This window comes from Hyperoodon ampullatus (assembly GCF_949752795.1).
Source record: "Hyperoodon ampullatus genome assembly, chromosome: 4".
In the NCBI taxonomy this organism is placed as follows: Eukaryota; Metazoa; Chordata; class Mammalia; order Artiodactyla; family Ziphiidae; genus Hyperoodon; species Hyperoodon ampullatus.
In genome coordinates, this window is record NC_136917.1 from 35,868,936 (window position 1) to 35,884,943 (window position 16,008).

A 16,008-nucleotide genomic window follows, 5' to 3' on the forward strand; every position below is an offset into this window, starting at 1 on the left:
AGGTCCTGGCACCCTCCTCATGGACTGTGTGAGGTTCTAACGTCCCTCTGCGACACATTCAGCACTTGGACAGGCCAAGCTCGGAACCCAGAGAGCTCTGCGTATTTCCTAGTTTTGCAAGTGCCCCCATGTTTCTGTGGTCTCGCAACTTCACATTTTCACACCTCAGGCACTGAAGGGAGTTTTGAGATCGATGCCATTTTTCCCTTTGCAGTAATATGCAAAATAACAGCATGCCTTCCTCTCATAGTGTCAGGTATGAGGAAGTTCAATCCAAATCATTACGAATACTGACTCGGGTCACACTCGGGATTCTGCACCACACAGGTCATAGCCAGGGTCTGACCTGCAGCCTGGCTATCATACTGTTACTGTCCTTCCTTTCAAAAGGTGCTCGCTCACTACAGCTCAGGAACTGTGCAATAGGTAGCATGAAAGCTAAGAGTCACAGTCAGAGATTTCTTACCTTCTTGACAGTCAAAACCTAGAAAAAACTTTCGAGTCAGAAATTACAGAGTTGGGGTGTGGGTGCATTTTTATAACTTTGGCAAGCTGCATGTGACGACCTCAGGCCAGGAAACCCAGGCCCGGGCTTCTGGACGACTTCCCCCTCCCCACCGATGCTCAGTGAGGAGCTCTCTACCCTTTCCTGCCCTTGCCCCTTGGTCATCCTCAGCAGCCCACCCCTGACGGGCTTCCCATCAGGAGGAGTGTGGCCCACAGCCCAAGGAAGGCCCTGGGAGCCAAAGTGGGAAAGGGGCTGGGACCAGCTGTGAGCATCAGGTGGGCCCTGAACACTGGCCAAGGTTTCTGGAGGGGCGCGGGTGCCAGACCCCATCCAGCAGAGGGGCTGCTGGGGTCACGTGGAATCCTTGAGACAATTTGAGGCAACCAGAAGGGGAGCACTCTGAACTTGGGATTTGCTGGGGATGATTCTTGCAGGGGCTCAGGGCGGGGGTCTCTGTGTCCTCCGTGCCTGAGAGAGGTGCTAAGGGCACTCTGGCTCTGCTGTAACAGGGTCTTCAAGAGCCTGATCCAGCACTGAGCATTACTGGGTGTCCCCCAGTTGTATCTCCAGCCCCAGCGTGTTAGGGGACTTCAGTTTCAACTGGAATCAGGCAGGACATCACATCTCCAACCAGGGGGCTCCCATTGCCCCAGCCAATTGGGATGAGTTCAAAGGTCCAAGAGACACCTGGGCAGGGGCGTCATTGGGTCGTAGAACGTGAAAGGTTTGGGACAGGCTCCTCAGGCCAGGCAGACTCTGTGGACTCACTGCAAGGGGAGTGTGCTGGGGTTTGGGGACCCCGCAAAGATATGGGGAGGGGAACCCTGGCCGGGATGGAGTCATTTCGTCAGGTCACTCGAGGTCCTGGCCCAGCCGCATATCCAGCCGCTCAGGCAGGGGGCGTGGTCCGCGCTTCCCTGCCTAGAGGGTGCGGCCGACCAGCAGAGGCGTGGTTGGGGGCCGGGCCTCCGCGAGGCGGGGCGACGAGGAACCCGGGCAGCGGCGGCCGCGGCAGGAAATCGGGGCTGGGCCCCGCTGGCGCCGGCGCGCGATTCTATCCCAATTCCCGTCCCAGCCGAGCGATCCTAGGGCCGGACCATGGACTCAACAGAGCCGGGTAGGCGGTCCGGGATACGGGATCAGAGAGGGGTCCTCCCCCGACAGTATCCTACTTCCTAAATCAATGAGGGGCCCCGCCTATCCCTCTCCGTCCAGAGAGCCGGGAGAGGAGTTCCTGAATGGGGAGGACACGGGGATGCTCCACTGTGGGAACCCCCAAGCTGAGGGGGACCCGGGACACCAGTCCCTGATCCCCCCTCCCCCTTTGGAGTCTTCACCCCGGATGCCTGGGGGAGGGGGCCCAGGAAGGGGAAGTGGCCGCTTCTGCTTCTGATATTTGTGATGGGGGCAGGGTGTCACGACCGCTGATGGAGAGGGCAACGCGGCAGGATCCCCACCCGGCTACTCCATTGCCCGGGGAGGGGAACATGCTGATCTGGGCTCCCTAGAAGTGGTGCCTGCGGCAGAAATGTGGCAAGGTCCGACTTCGTTTCCGCCTGTCTTTGTGTCTCTGCTTTGCATATTGATTGTCATTTGGTCTTTATGCCTCTTGTGGTTTCAGGCTGCCTGTGTGTGTTTCTGTGGCAGGCCATGTGCCGGTCTGTCCCACGTGTATTTCCATCTGTCTGGGCTGAGGTCCATGTGGTTCCATTGTCAAGCCGGCTCTGTCCCGGGAGACAGTGTGGCTGTATCTAGGACGTCTGTTTTGTCGCTTTGCTTCTGGGCCAATGCATGTGTGGGTGTCTCTGCTCCTCTAAGCAGCTGTCTCTGTGTTGGGTTGTGCCTGAGTCCATCTGCCTGTCCCAAGTCGGGCCCCACCCAAGCCCAGACTCCCTCCATCCCAGCTCAGACACCCACACCATCCTATACTCCCCATGGGAACAGAACTCTCTCTCTCTTCTCTTTCCCTCTCTCCCTCTCTCTCTCTCTCTCTCTCTCTCTCTCTCTCTCCCCCCACCCCCGCCCCACCCCGACCCTCCAAACAACCTGCCAAAGTGCTGTGGGTGGAGGGAGGCTTCCATTGGCCCATGTGTGATACTCCCCTCCCCAAGGGCTATCCTCAGCTCCTGAGAGCAGGAAGAGGTACAGTGATATCTTCCGGAGCCTGGACAACCTCGAGATCTCACTCGGGAACGTGTGAGTCTGTGCCTGAGTAACCCCAAATTCCACCAGGATCCCCCAAATCCCTAACCATTTAGGTGCCTGAAACCCCATTAGGAACCTGCAACTTCTGGATCCTCAAAACACCTGAATATCCCAAAATTCAACCCCCCAAATCCACCTGAAATCCCCAAAGTGATCCTAGGGCCCCCACGTATCCTTCTTGTGACCCTTGTGACCCCTTAAAACACTTGAGAGCTTTATAATCCCACTCTGAACCCCAAAGTTACCTGGGATCCTTCAAATTCTATCTCAAGTCCCATAAAAAAAAGCTCACCTACTTTCCCCCCTAAAGCCCCATCCCTCAGGACTCCTAGATACAATAGACATCACAGAGGTGATATCTAGGACCATCGCCAAACTACCCTGGGGCCCCCAGCACCCCTAGGTGGGACAGACTGGGTGGAGGGTGGCATCCTGACACCCTTACCTCCCAGGACCCTTGAGATGCTGGCTGGAGACCCTGTGCTTTCAGGAGACCCAGAACCTGACAAGACCCCCACAGCCACTTTGGTGAGGGACGGGACCAAGGTGACAGGGAGGAGGGGACCTCGGAGGAGGGGGTCTGAGGAAGGTGGAGCCCCTGCCCTGCTTGTTCCTGAATGCTGTCTCCCTCTCTCTCAGACGAGTGAAACCAACCGTTGGAGTGGTCCCTCCCCAGAGGATCCTGCCCCCCTTACAGGTAGGGGGGATTTGAGGCCAGGGGAGTGGGGGGTGGGCAGAAAGGAGTCCTTCCATCATCAACTGCCTGTTCCATGCACCAGGGACACGGCAGTGCCCACAACAGACCTGAACCCCTGTACTCAGTGAGACCCCAGTCTGAGTGGAGAATCAGTGTAAAACAACCTGGACAAATGAAAACAAGGGGGTGTTTGGGGAAGCCATAGCGTGTAGAACAGGGTCAACTGGTCTGGTCTGAGGGCTCAGGGAAGGCTTCCACGGGAGGGTTCAGAGGTCAGAGGTCCAACCGTCTGCCCCAGGGGAGGAACTGGACTTGCGGCTCATTCGGACCAAGGGGGGTGTGGATGCAGCCCTGGAGTATGCTAAGACCTGGAGCCGCTACGCCAAGGAGCTGCTGGCCTGGACTGAGAAGAGAGCCAGCCATGGTGAGGGCCCCTTCTACCGGGTCCCAGGCCCTGCCCAGACCCTGCAGTGCTCACACCCTGCCTGACTCAGGCCCCTGCTGTCTACCCCCAGAGCTGGAGTTTGCCAAAAACATCATGAAGATTGCTGAGGCGGGAAAGGTGTCCATCCACCAGCAGGTAGCCATGAGCACACCCCCCCAGAGCCCAGTGTCTCCAGAACCCCAGTCAGATACCCCTAGATACTCAGCATCCTCCAACACCAGCCGGCCTCTCCCCACCCTCAGAGCCACATGCCACTGCAGTACATCTACACCCTGTTTCTGGAGCACGACCTCAGCCTGGGAGCCCTGGCCATGGAGACAGTGGCCCAGCAGAAAAGAGACTACTACCAGGTGAGGGGGCCCTTCATGCATTATTCCATCCACAACCACCTGGAGGAAGGCACCGTTACCATCAGCACCACTTGCTGATGAGGAAGCTGAGACCCAGGGATGCTGAGGAACTCGCCCAAGGTTACCCAGCAGAGATTCGAACCAGGCTTCCTGTGCTATTGCAAAACCGTGCTTTTGTTCTTCTGCGGGCCACGGGGCGAGGTGCCAAGTGTGCCCAGGAAGAGAGCCTTGGCATCTTTGGGTCCAGGCACAAAGGATGGAGGTGACCACTGAGACTTTCTGGAGACACCGGGCTGGGGGAGGGCAGAGGTCTTCTGGGTGAGAAGACCCAGGAGAGAGAGTGCAGACCCAGAAAAGGGTCCAAAGGATGAAAGACATGTGGCCCCAGTGAATGCAATGATCGAGTAGCCCTGAGGCAGCCCCATTCCCCATCCTTCCCAGCCCCTGGCTGCCAAACGGACTGAGATTGAGAAGTGGCGGAAGGAGTTTAAAGAGCAGTGGGTGAAAGAGCAGAAGCGGATGGTAAGGTCTAGGGTGTGGGGCTGGGGAAGCGGGCTGGGGAAGGAGATGAAGAAGCGGTGACCGCGTCCCTCCTCCGCCCACAGAACGAGGCGGTGCAGGCACTGCGGCGGGCCCAGCTCCAGTATGTGCAGCGCAGCGAGGACCTGCGGGTGCGCTCCCAGGGGTCCCCCGAAGACCCGGCCCCCCAGGCCCAGCCGGGACCCAACAAGCAGCAGGAGCGGCGGCGGCGCTCGCGAGAGGAGGCCCAGGCCAAGGTGGGGACTCGGCCCCGTGCCCCTCTGTGCTTCGGCACCCCCGGTCCCACGATCTGTCCCACACACGCTCCCTGCCTTGGTCCCTCCAGGCGCAGGACGCCGAGGCGCTGTACCAGGCCTGCGTCCGCGAGGCCAATGCGCGGCAGCAAGACCTGGAGGCCGCCAAGCAGCGGATCGTATCACACGTGCGCAAACTGGTGCTGCAGGGGGACGAAGTGCTGAGGCGGGTGAGACCCTAACCCGACGGCTGCCCACCACACTCATTCGCCCCGGCTGGGCGCCCCCTGCCCCTAAACCGCCTCCAGGGCACCAGGACCCGCTCCCTCTCGCTGGACAGCCAGTTCCCGCCCCCCAGACCCTGACTGCACTTCCCCCTCGGCCCCCTCCCAGGGGGTCTTACCCCCAAGATGACCCACCCTGGTTCTGACCACACCCCCAACCCCAGCTGCGTGCTTCTGTCCCTAAGCCGCCTCCCACTGCCCGGCCCCGCCCCCAAGCCTGGACCGAGCTGGTATCAGGGTCAGGCCGCGCCCCAGGCTCCCAGGCCCAGCCCCTCTCTCACCTGAGGCCTCCGCCCCACAGGTGACCTTGGGATTGTTCGGGCTTCGAGGGGCTCAGGCAGAACGCGGCCCCCGCGCCTTCGCCGCCCTGGCCGAGTGCTGCGCACCCTTTGAGCCGGGCCAGCGATACCAGGAGTTCGTGAGGGCGCTGCGGCCCGACGCCCCACCGCCCCTGCCACCAGCCTTCTCTTTCCAGGAGTTCACGCACAGGTGGGTCCCCAGGAGCAGGGTCAGGTAGGAGCCAAGCAGGTGGGTGGGGGTGTCCCAGTCGTGGGAGAGTTGGGAATTTGGGGCTACTGCACTGGGGGCCACGATGCTCATGGCCATAAGGGCTTGCAGACCCAAGTACTTAGAGGTGGGGCCTAAAGGGGACGCCAGGGTGATGTCATCCCAGGCCAGTTTCCTGGTTATCAGAGCCCTCAAACCTCTCCTTTCAGTTCCCCTCTGGACACAAGAAAGAAGCTCTTTGGAGCCCCACCTCCACCGCTGGATGAGAGTGCAGCTGAGCCAGGCCCTTGGGAGGACACTGGCACAGGCTGGCAGGGTGAGTGCCGTGAAGGGCAGGCAGGAGTGGTGCGGGGGCAGGAGGCCATACCTAACTGACCTGTCCCCTCCTAGGAACTCTGGGCCCCACTCTGGCCAGTGATGTGGACAGCATGGGTGGTGGCAGCGAGTCTCGGTCCCAGGACTCTCCCACTTCGAGCCCAGGTGGGACCATCCTCCAGCCCCTGGCCAGGCTCTAGCCCTCAATCTCAAACCCATTCTTTGACCTCTGACCTGTTTTCTCAACCTCTGGCCCATTCTCTTGATCCAACTTCTGAACCACCCCCCAGGTTCTTCAACCCCTAACTCCTGACCTGTCTGACCCACGACCCTTTCCCCAAGGGCCTCTGTGGGTGGTTTTGGAAGGCCGAAAACCAGGAATGTTTTCTTAGCCTTGGAGCCTCCCCATGACCTCTGTGACCCCCAACCTCTGTAACCCTCTGACTCCAGGCTCTGGCACGAGGCGGCTGGTGAAGGTCTCGTCCACAGGCACCGAATCTTCAGATGACTTGGAGGAGCGAGACCCTGGTGAGGCTGGAAGCAGGTAGGGGTGGGGTGGGGGTGGACTAGGCACTCCTGACCCTGTCTCCCTGCAGACCTGGGAGATGGGCTGGAGAACGGACCAGGCACCCCGTTCAAGAAGTGGACACTGTCCAACGCGGCCCAGACCCACCGGCTGCGGCGGCTGCGGGGCCCAGCCAAGTGCCGAGAGTGCGAGGCTTTCATGGTCAGCGGAACCGAGTGCGAGGAGGTGTGGCCTGGGCCGATGACCTAATGACTTCTGCTGAACCCCAGTGACCTCTCTGACCCCAGGCATCTCTCTGACCTGAGATCCCTAAGACCTTCCCACCCCTGGGACCTGCCCTGATCTGATGATCTCCTATGAGCCCCCTGCTCCCTGAGGATCCCTATGACCTTCTCTTCCCCCACTGACCCCTGATGACCTCCCTGACCCTGTGACCTTTCCCTCAGTGCTTTCTGACCTGCCACAAGCGCTGCCTGGAGACTCTACTGATCCTTTGCGGACATAAGCGGCTCCCAGCCCGGACCCCCCTCTTTGGGGTCAACTTCCTGCAACTGCCCAGGGACTTCCCGGACGAGGTGCCCCTTGTGATCACCAGGTGCACCACCGAGATAGAACAGCGCGCCCTGAGTGTGCAGGTGCCACCTTGACCCTTGATCACCCCCAAGAGTGAGTGACCCAGCCCTCTCAATGGCCAGATTGCAAGCCAGCTGTTCAACTTCCCACCCTTGCCCTTCAGGGCATTTATAGGGTCAGTGGGTCCCGGGTCCGCGTGGAACGGCTGTGCCAGGCTTTTGAGAATGGCCGAGCATTGGTTGACCTGTCAGGGAACTCACCTCACGATGTCTCGAGTGTTCTCAAGCGATTCCTCCAGGAGGTGGGTGCTCAGCAGCTCAGGAGTCAGAGGCCGGGTGGGCTCAGACTGAGGACCCTCTGTAGCCCACCCACACCCATGTCCCCCCTGCCATTCCACCCCCAGCTCACTGACCCCGTGGTCCCCTTCCACCTCTACGACGCCTTCATCTCTCTGGCTAAGACCCTGCATGCAGACCCTGGGCACGACCCTGGGACCCCCAGCCCCAGCCCTGAGGTTATCCGCTCGCTGAAGACCCTCTTGGTGCAGCTGCCTGACTCTAACTACAACACCCTGCGGCACCTGGTGGCCCATCTATTCAGGTGTGCACTGTCCTTGACCTTGACACGTGACTTCTGACCTGAGGCACGGATCCAGGACTCCTTCCTTGGACATGTGACCACTGACCCCTGACACTGACCTCTGACCTTTGAATGTGTTTTCTGAGCTCTGAAACTTAATACATGACTCCTGACTTTGGATGCTGACCCCTGACCCCCATCGCCAGGCATGTGGCTGCTGGTCGTACACAATGACTGGGACCACTTACCCACTTGGGCAAGTCGCCACTAGCCTGGCTTGCAGATCCTACCTGATGACCAATAACCATACCGTCTGTGCCCTGACCCTTCTCCTTACACTGTCCCCAGGGTGGCTACACAGTATGAGGAGAACAAGATGTCTGCCAACAACCTGGGCATTGTGTTTGGGCCGACACTGTTGCGGCCGCCGGACGGTCCAGGGGTAGCCAGCGCCGGCCCTGTCACCTGCCTGCTAGACTCCGTGCACCAGGCCCAGCTCATCGAGTTCCTCATTGTACACTATGAGCAGATCTTCGGGATTGATGACCTCTTCCTGGCCACTGAGCCCCTGCCCCGAGACCCCAGCCCACCCCCTACAACCCTCCCAACCAGCCCCCAGCCACCACACTCACAACCTGCCCTGGACGCCCTGCCCATATCCCTAGCCTCGGACCCCAACCCAGACACCATGCCCCTTAGTGCCCAGGAGAAGCATCCCGAGACCACGCCCACAGAGGTAGGAACCTGCTGGGCCCACAGACATGGGAGAGCCTTCTCTCCATTTAATCCTCTCTCTCTCCTGTCTTCCTTCCTTCCTTTCCCTTGAAAATTTTCTATTTCATTCCCTTTCTCCTTTCCTTATTTACCCTGCACTCATTCTGAAAGGAAAGGTAAGGAATGGAGTGGTGGGAAATAATGGAGTAACAACAGGGTAGAGCCTTGCAGAGATACTAACATGAGTACCATTCTTTCCTTCAACAGAATATTTATTGAACACCTACTATGTGCCAAGCGTTGTTCTAGGCATTGTTCTAGGCATCAGTTAGCAAAATATTCAAAGACTCCATCCTCTTGGTTGCCTACCTTCTAGTGGGAAAGAAACCAACAATAAACAAGAAATATGATACAAAGTCAGTTATACAGGATGTTACAAGGTGATGAATACTATAGAAAAAAGAAAGGGTAGGGTAAAATTGGGGACATCAAGGGCACCAAGGTGAGAGGTGGTGGGCAGTCTGTAGCAGTAAATAGGATGCTGTGAGTGGGTCTCATGGAGAAGATGGGTTTGAGCAAAGACTGGAAGGATGTGAGGGGGGAGTAAGCCAGGTGGAGATCAGGGGAAGGGTGTTCCAGGCAAAGGGAACAGCCAGTACAAAGGCCCTGAGGTGGGACCATGCCTGGTGTGTTCAGGGCACAGCCCCATGCTGTAATGAATAAGTGAGGGGAAGGTGGAAGGAAGTGAGGCCAAAGAGGGGTGTGCAAGCCTCCATAGACTGCACGCCTACAATGCAGGGGTGCTTGCATAGTAATTGCCCTAAGAGGTAAATACTGTTAATGAAAACCATTTACAGATGAGACTCTTAGGGGAGGCTTCCTGACCCTCAGATCCTGATACATTCACCATTCCCGAGAGCTAGGATCTCCCCTGCAGCACCCCAGAGCTGGAAAAGCTGCTGCTGGTGAGGTGTGGGACTCTGAGAACTGGAATACCTCAGAAAGTGCTCGGGACACAGAGAAAGAATTCCAACTGCTATTAGCATTTAGCTAAAGGATGAACTAAAAGATATTCAGATAAGCTAAAAAGCAGGCCTGAAATTGCAGAAAGTAGAGCAGGATGAAGACCGGTAGTTCACCTATTCCTGATGCAGAGAAGGCTGTCACTTTCCGGGCTGGTCCTCTGTTGAACAAAGGCATTCCTGCCCTCACAGAGCCCACAGTTGAGATTAATGACACTGCTCTTCACAGGAGGCCAAGCAGTACACTCTCGAGGGCATCATCTCTCCCCAGATACCAAAACTGCAAGGGAAATTTTGCATGTCTACGAGTCTCGAAGAACTGGCATTTTACTGCTGGAGGTCTCATTCTTGGGTTTCTTCTTGCAGATTCTAACTCTGCAGAGGGACCAGGAAGAGGAGGTAACCAAAGACACCAAAAATGAGGGAGAGGAAGGTGAGTGTGTTGTGGGGTAGCCCAGGGGCTCTGGGGTTGCCCCTGCCTTGGGGTAGCTTGGCTGAGTGATGAAAATGGGAGAGGGGTGTATCCAGAGGACTTAGGATTGACCACCCTATCCCACAGTGTCCAGCCAAGGCCCTGAGGACTCACCCCTGGGGACACAGTCCCGTGGCCACTTCAGCCGCCAGCCAGTGAAGTATCCCCGGGGGGGTGTACGGCCTGTCACCCACCAGCTGTCCTGCTTGGCCCTGGTGGCTTCCAAATTGTGCGAGGAGACCCCTGTCACATCAGTGCCCCAAGGGAGCTTGCGGAGGCCAAGACCCGGCCCTGCCGCCACCTCCCGTGAGGGCAGCCCTCTGCGCCGCACCCCACTGCCCAAGCATTTTGAGATCACACAGGAGACGGCCCGGCTACTCTCCAAGCTACATAACGAGTCTGTGCCCAAGGCCACCTGCTGCCCAGGCACCCAGCCTGAGGAAGCTGAGGACCATTTCTGACTACCCCAGCACTCTGACCAAAAAGCCCAGGACTGAGAAGATGGGCCCAACATCCCAGGAGTTCAATATTGGGGTGTCTGCAGAGTTCCTATATGGAAAGACTACATGGCCTAGGGGAACTAAAACCCTTCAGCAGCAATGTACCAGGATCCCCCCCTACACTAGACACAGGTCAATGTCAAGCGACAGGGCCACTCAGGTTCAGAGGTCACTCAGGGTCAATATAGATCATGGGGTCCTTGAGGTCCACCTTAGTCTCTGACCCCTGGGATCAGGGTGCTTTTTGCTACTTTGGTTGTTGCCACTCCCCCATCTCTGTCTGCCTCCTTAGCTGATCCCAAGTGACCAGATATTGGAGGGTGTGGGCAACCCAGACTCAACATCCTGCCTGGGGTCTGGTGGCCTCTGAATAAACTGTGTCCTTTATAACCTTGAGTGTCTTTCTTTGCCAGAGAAGGGTGACAGGGGAGAGGTCGGTGAGGCAGCATCCTTTCGCCCCATTTTACCGACCAGGGAAACCAAAGCCCCCTTTCTTTCATCTCAGAACACCCCGAGGCCCTACATGCAGTAGAGGCTGGGCCTGGGCACCTGGCTGAGTCACACCGGGCCGGCCCTCCCGGAGCTTAGCGTGCGATCCGGTCCTGCACAATCAAACAAACATAACTAAGTGCAGATAACCGAGACAATGGGGCTGTGTGCTCTGGGCCGTGGGAGTCCAGGGCCGCCACAGGCGTGGGCCGGGCTGGGAACAGCGCTGCCGGGGTCTGGATTTCGAGAAACCCGAGTGCGGCCGGAGAGTCAACTGGGGCCAGAGAGGTCGGCGGGGCAAGGGAGGCGGCGCGCGGTAGCTCTAGGCCGGCGAAGCCGAGGAGGGGCTGGGGTCGCGGCGGTGGGAGCCGGGTCGGATCAGGGCGTGGCTTAGAACTCGGCGACGGATTGGACACGAGGGAGCGGGAGGGTGGGGGGGGACCGGGGCAGGGGCGCCGACCCTGAGACCACCCGGAGGTGGGCCCGGGCGGCGCCAGGTCACGGCGGGAAATCTCGGGCAGCGAGGGACTCTGCCCCGCGAAGGCCCAAAACTGCGGGCGCGTGAGGTGTGCGGGGACTCGGGGTGGGGGTCCCGCGCCGGAAGTGGAGAGGGGCGACCGAGGAGACGCGAGGCGGAGAGGAAAGAGGGGAGCTGCGGTTCCGGGCGACCCTGTCCCCGCCGCGGCAGCGGAAGAGAGGCTCCTCCAGGTGGTGGGGACCGGGCGGGGCGGGGCTCCCCAAGGTGGTGGGGGCGGGTCGCTGAGGCGGGGGCGGGGCGGCGGGACCCCGCCTCCGGCCCTCTCTTGGCCGCTCCCGCCAGGCGCACCCAGACGCTTTTCTGCTCCCGCCCTCGTCGCCCGGTCATGGGTCTCGGGCGCGAGGCCACCCTGTCTGCGGCGTGACGGGCGGCTCAGGTGAGACCCGCGAGGACGGGGAAGGGTGGGCGCGAGGCCTGGGGAGGGCGCGGCACATGCTGCGGGGCCCGGGCGCCGCCCCCTCCTCTCCTACCTCCTCCTCTTCCTCCCCCAGCCTGGGGGCCCCCAGAGGCCCGGCCTGCTGCCGCCTTCTTGACCGCCCCTTTTGTCCCACTCGGAACGGCCCGATCCCCCGCCTGCTTCGGGAGCGCTCGCGCCCAAAGCCCGCCGCCCAACTTATGGGGCTGCCTCACTGCCCCCAATCTGATTGCCCGAGTCACTTCCATGTCCCAGCACCGACCTCCTGCAAGGTCCTAGCAGTGGCCCCACCCTGCGCACACACGCCCCCTGGGCTCCGCTCCCTGCACTGACCCCAACACCAAACTGACCCTCCCTTGCCTGCTTTCACAGCCCACACCCCGTTGTCCTGCCCTAACCGAACCCCCCCCACACACACACAGATTGGTCACAGGTTGGCGCCGCGTGGGCAAATGAGTTTTGTTTCGATTCTTTAGGTTATAAACAAAACCACCCAGTCGTTTGATTTGGGAGATACCTTTCTAAGAGTCTTATTAGTAATTAAGCAACAACTGCCCCACCCCACCCCCGAACTCACAGAGCTTGCTTTTCCAGGTCACCCTGGTCCCTACCACTACCACTTTGCCCTCACGCATCTGAGTCTGAGACCCTTGCCCTTCCTGTCCTAATCCTCCCTCTGGCTGCTGCTCCCTCCTGTGTCCTTCCAACAAGGACCTTCTGTACTGACCTTTCCCTCTGTGCCCCCAGATGGTCACCATGGGCCAGTGCTACTACAATGAGACCATCGGCTTCTTCTACAACAACAGCGGCAAGGAGCTCAGCTCCCACTGGCGGCCCAAAGACGTGGTTGTGGTGGCACTGGGGCTGACTGTCAGCGTACTGGTGCTGCTGACCAACCTGCTGGTCATCGCGGCCATCGCCTCCAACCGTCGCTTCCACCAGCCCATTTACTACCTGCTTGGCAACCTGGCCGCAGCTGACCTCTTTGCCGGTGTAGCCTACCTCTTCCTCATGTTCCACACAGGCCCGCGCACAGCCCGGCTCTCACTTCAGGGCTGGTTCTTGCGGCAGGGCCTGTTGGACACGAGCCTGACGGCGTCCGTGGCCACACTTCTGGCCATCGCCGTGGAGCGGCACCGCAGTGTGATGGCCGTGCAGCTGCACAGCCGCCTGCCCCGAGGCCGGGTCATCATGCTCATCGTGGGCGTGTGGGTGGCTGCGCTGGGCCTAGGGCTGCTGCCCGCCCACTCCTGGCACTGCCTCTGTGCCCTGGACCGCTGCTCGCGCATGGCCCCCCTGCTCAGCCGCTCCTACCTGGCCGTCTGGGCCCTGTCCAGCCTGCTCGTCTTCCTGCTCATGGTGGCTGTCTACACTCGCATTTTCTTCTATGTGAGGCGGCGGGTGCAGCGCATGGCAGAGCATGTCAGCTGTCACCCCCACTACCGTGAAACCACGCTCAGCCTGGTCAAGACTGTCGTCATCATCCTGGGTGAGTGGGACCCTGCTTCCCAACTCCTGCGAGACTGATAGAGCATGATGGGAGGGGATGATTTGGGTGGGGAATGTTCTCCAAGGAGGTGCTACCTGAGCAGAGGCAAGGCAAGAGTTCCAAGCAGAGGGAACAGAAGGTGACAGCCCCAAACAGGACCAGCCCAGTGTCTCCAAAGAGGGGAGAAGCCCCACGTGACTGGTCCACAGGAAGAGAAGGTCAGCACAGCCTCGAAAGGCACAGACAGGAGTCATATTTTGTTCTGAGTTCCATGGGAAGCCCTTAAGAGTTCTTAGCCAGGAGTAATGAGGTCTGGCGGTTGAATGTAGAATGGTCTGAGCAGGGGAGGTGCACACACCACCCCCAAGAAACAAAGAGCAACTCTTCCTAATCATTCCTTTTCCGCCACTGAGTAATTGGTCGGTCCCACAGTGACCTTTCCCCCAAAGAACAAATCTCCATGTTAGAAATGTCCAGGGTCCTGTCCACTGTGTACCAGTTAGGAAAGGCTTTCCTCTGGCAGACAATCAGAGAAGGGTTTCCCCTCTTAGCAGTTCTTGCTGCAAAGGCAGCAAGACAGGCAGCTCTTCCCTACAAACTGCACAGCTGTCGCCCAAGCTCTGGAGACTACTCCAGCTCTGAGCCATTGCAACAGCTGGCCCTGCTCACATCAGGCTCCATCCTGCAGGGGCGTTTGTGGTCTGCTGGACACCGGGCCAGGTGGTGCTGCTCCTGGATGGTCTGGGCTGCAAGTCCTGCAACGTCCTGGCTGTGGAGAAATATTTCCTACTCTTAGCCGAGGCCAACTCGCTGGTCAACGCCGTGGTGTACTCATGCCGAGATGCTGAGATGCGCCGCACCTTCCGCCACCTCCTCTGCTGTCTGTGCCTTCGCCGGTCCACCCACAAGTCTGTTCGCTACGCACCCTCCACCCAGACAGGCACTAGCACTCGCATCATGCTTCCTGAGAATGGCCATTCCCTGATGGACTCCACCCTTTAGCTAACCTTGGACTTCAGCAGGGTACAGCAAATGCCAGAGCTCTGCCCCTGGCCACTTGTGGGTGCGCCTGGCTCTACCCAATCTGCGGGCCAGACTTAAAGGCAGACCCTCAGTCTGGCTTGGCATGAAACCACTGCCAGCCCTACCCAGGCAGACAACTGTGCCTATCTCAGGCCCTGTGGGTTGGGGTCATCTAAGCACCTGGGAGAGAGTTGAATGGGGTGCAGGAATCTGGCTCTTCAGTCATCTCAGGTTGCGGGGCTTTTTAACGGACACTTTTCTGTTTTTACTGCACATGCCTGGCAAGCCCTGTGGACTGCTTCCTTGTCCACGGTGGCATGGGTAATAAAGGTGGGAGAGATGAGGGCCCCCTCAAGCCACGCTGCCCAGTGCAACAGGGATGGACCATGGGCGCCCCATCTGCCTGAGGCTGATTGTTTAGGGGCACAGACTGAGGAGTGCTGAGCATGAGCTGGGAAAGGTTTATGGCCTCTTGGAGCCTCCAGTGGTCTTGTCTATCCCCATAAGAATTAAGGGGGTCTACAAGGAGGGGGTCTATAAGGAGTAAACCTTTCCACTCTGAGGTCTCCAAAGCCTTGTCTGTTGTAAGCTTAATCTGTCTGTCCCTGTGTCCCAGAATTGTCCACCTCAGCTCAGGCTGAGCTGGGATCCTTCAACATGGCATCTCCTGGGCCCTGTTCCCATTCCCCTTTGGTCTCTGCATGGCTGTTGCTCCATCTCTCTTGTTGTTCCCTTTTGCCTCTGTCTCCTCCACCTCTTCCCCTGCCTTCATCTTGCCACCTGCCTCTCTGTCTCCATTCTCTGGAGCCCGGAGTAGTCTCTGGCCTGTGTGAGGCTTCTCTCACCTGCCTGCCCCTTTGTCTGAGTGCAGATTGTTAATAGTCAGGTGTGTCCATCCCACTGCCCACTCCATCACCTACATACACACCTGTGGGCTTGGGGTAGTGGGGTCCATGGACCAGAATGCAGGATTTTAGAGTTGCTATTTCTCAAGCTTCTCTGATGTGCCTGGCACACTGATAAGCATTTTAGGTGCATTATTTAATCACCACCTGCATCTTGTGGCATAGGTATTATATATATTTTCATGTGAGGACAGTGGCTCAGACAGATTGAAATTTGGCCCATGGTTACATAGTTCCAAAAGGGCACAGAGATACATCGAGGGACTAGAGAGGCCCCTGAGGAAAGGACTTCGGATTTCCACAAAGTCCGGAGTTGGTCACAAGCTCAGCCTGGCTTTCCCCACTTCACCCTATGGTCTCAGATGTGCCAGACCCATGATGAGTCCCCTCTCAGATACATAGAGGCACTCTGCTAGACATGGAGTAAACCAGGATCTGGATTCTCTCTGCTTACACACCTAGCCAGAATTTGAACCCAGGCCTCCCATCAGAGGCTGAATTCTTAAACTACTAAAGCATGCATTGCCAAAGAACCAAAAATGTGTAGATCTTTCTACATTAAATGGGGCTGAGTTTCCCTTTGGGAAAACTCTCCCTGCCCTACAACAGCTCTGTGAGGAGGCAAGAACAAACTGGGGTGCCACGTACATCTCCAGGGGCCAAGGTAGGCAGTGTGGCT

At 58.6% G+C, this 16,008-nt stretch overlaps 2 protein-coding genes across 2 annotated transcripts; both read left to right on the forward strand.

Annotated features, from left to right (window-relative positions):
• Positions 1–2,595: 2,595 nt before the first annotated feature.
• Positions 2,596–10,860, forward strand: GMIP (GEM interacting protein; the record flags this gene model as incomplete). The annotated part of the gene is made up of 20 exons (XM_079702026.1): positions 2,596–2,702; positions 3,166–3,241; positions 3,353–3,410; positions 3,709–3,834; positions 3,926–3,990; positions 4,098–4,205; positions 4,647–4,727; positions 4,811–4,981; positions 5,071–5,208; positions 5,564–5,751; positions 5,979–6,085; positions 6,160–6,249; positions 6,535–6,612; positions 6,681–6,835; positions 7,057–7,245; positions 7,347–7,484; positions 7,587–7,783; positions 8,111–8,498; positions 9,865–9,931; positions 10,058–10,860. 20 exons carry the CDS (start codon positions 2,596–2,598, stop codon positions 10,429–10,431), a joined length of 2,901 nt encoding a protein of 966 aa, XP_079558152.1. The 3' UTR covers positions 10,432–10,860.
• A 1,799-nt stretch (positions 10,861–12,659) lies between these two features.
• LPAR2 (lysophosphatidic acid receptor 2) lies at positions 12,660–15,092 on the forward strand (the record flags this gene model as incomplete). Its single annotated transcript, XM_079703389.1, has 2 exons — positions 12,660–13,401; positions 14,090–15,092. 2 exons carry the CDS (start codon positions 12,660–12,662, stop codon positions 14,401–14,403), a joined length of 1,056 nt encoding a protein of 351 aa, XP_079559515.1. The 3' UTR covers positions 14,404–15,092.
• Between the last annotated feature and the right edge of the window lie 916 nt (positions 15,093–16,008).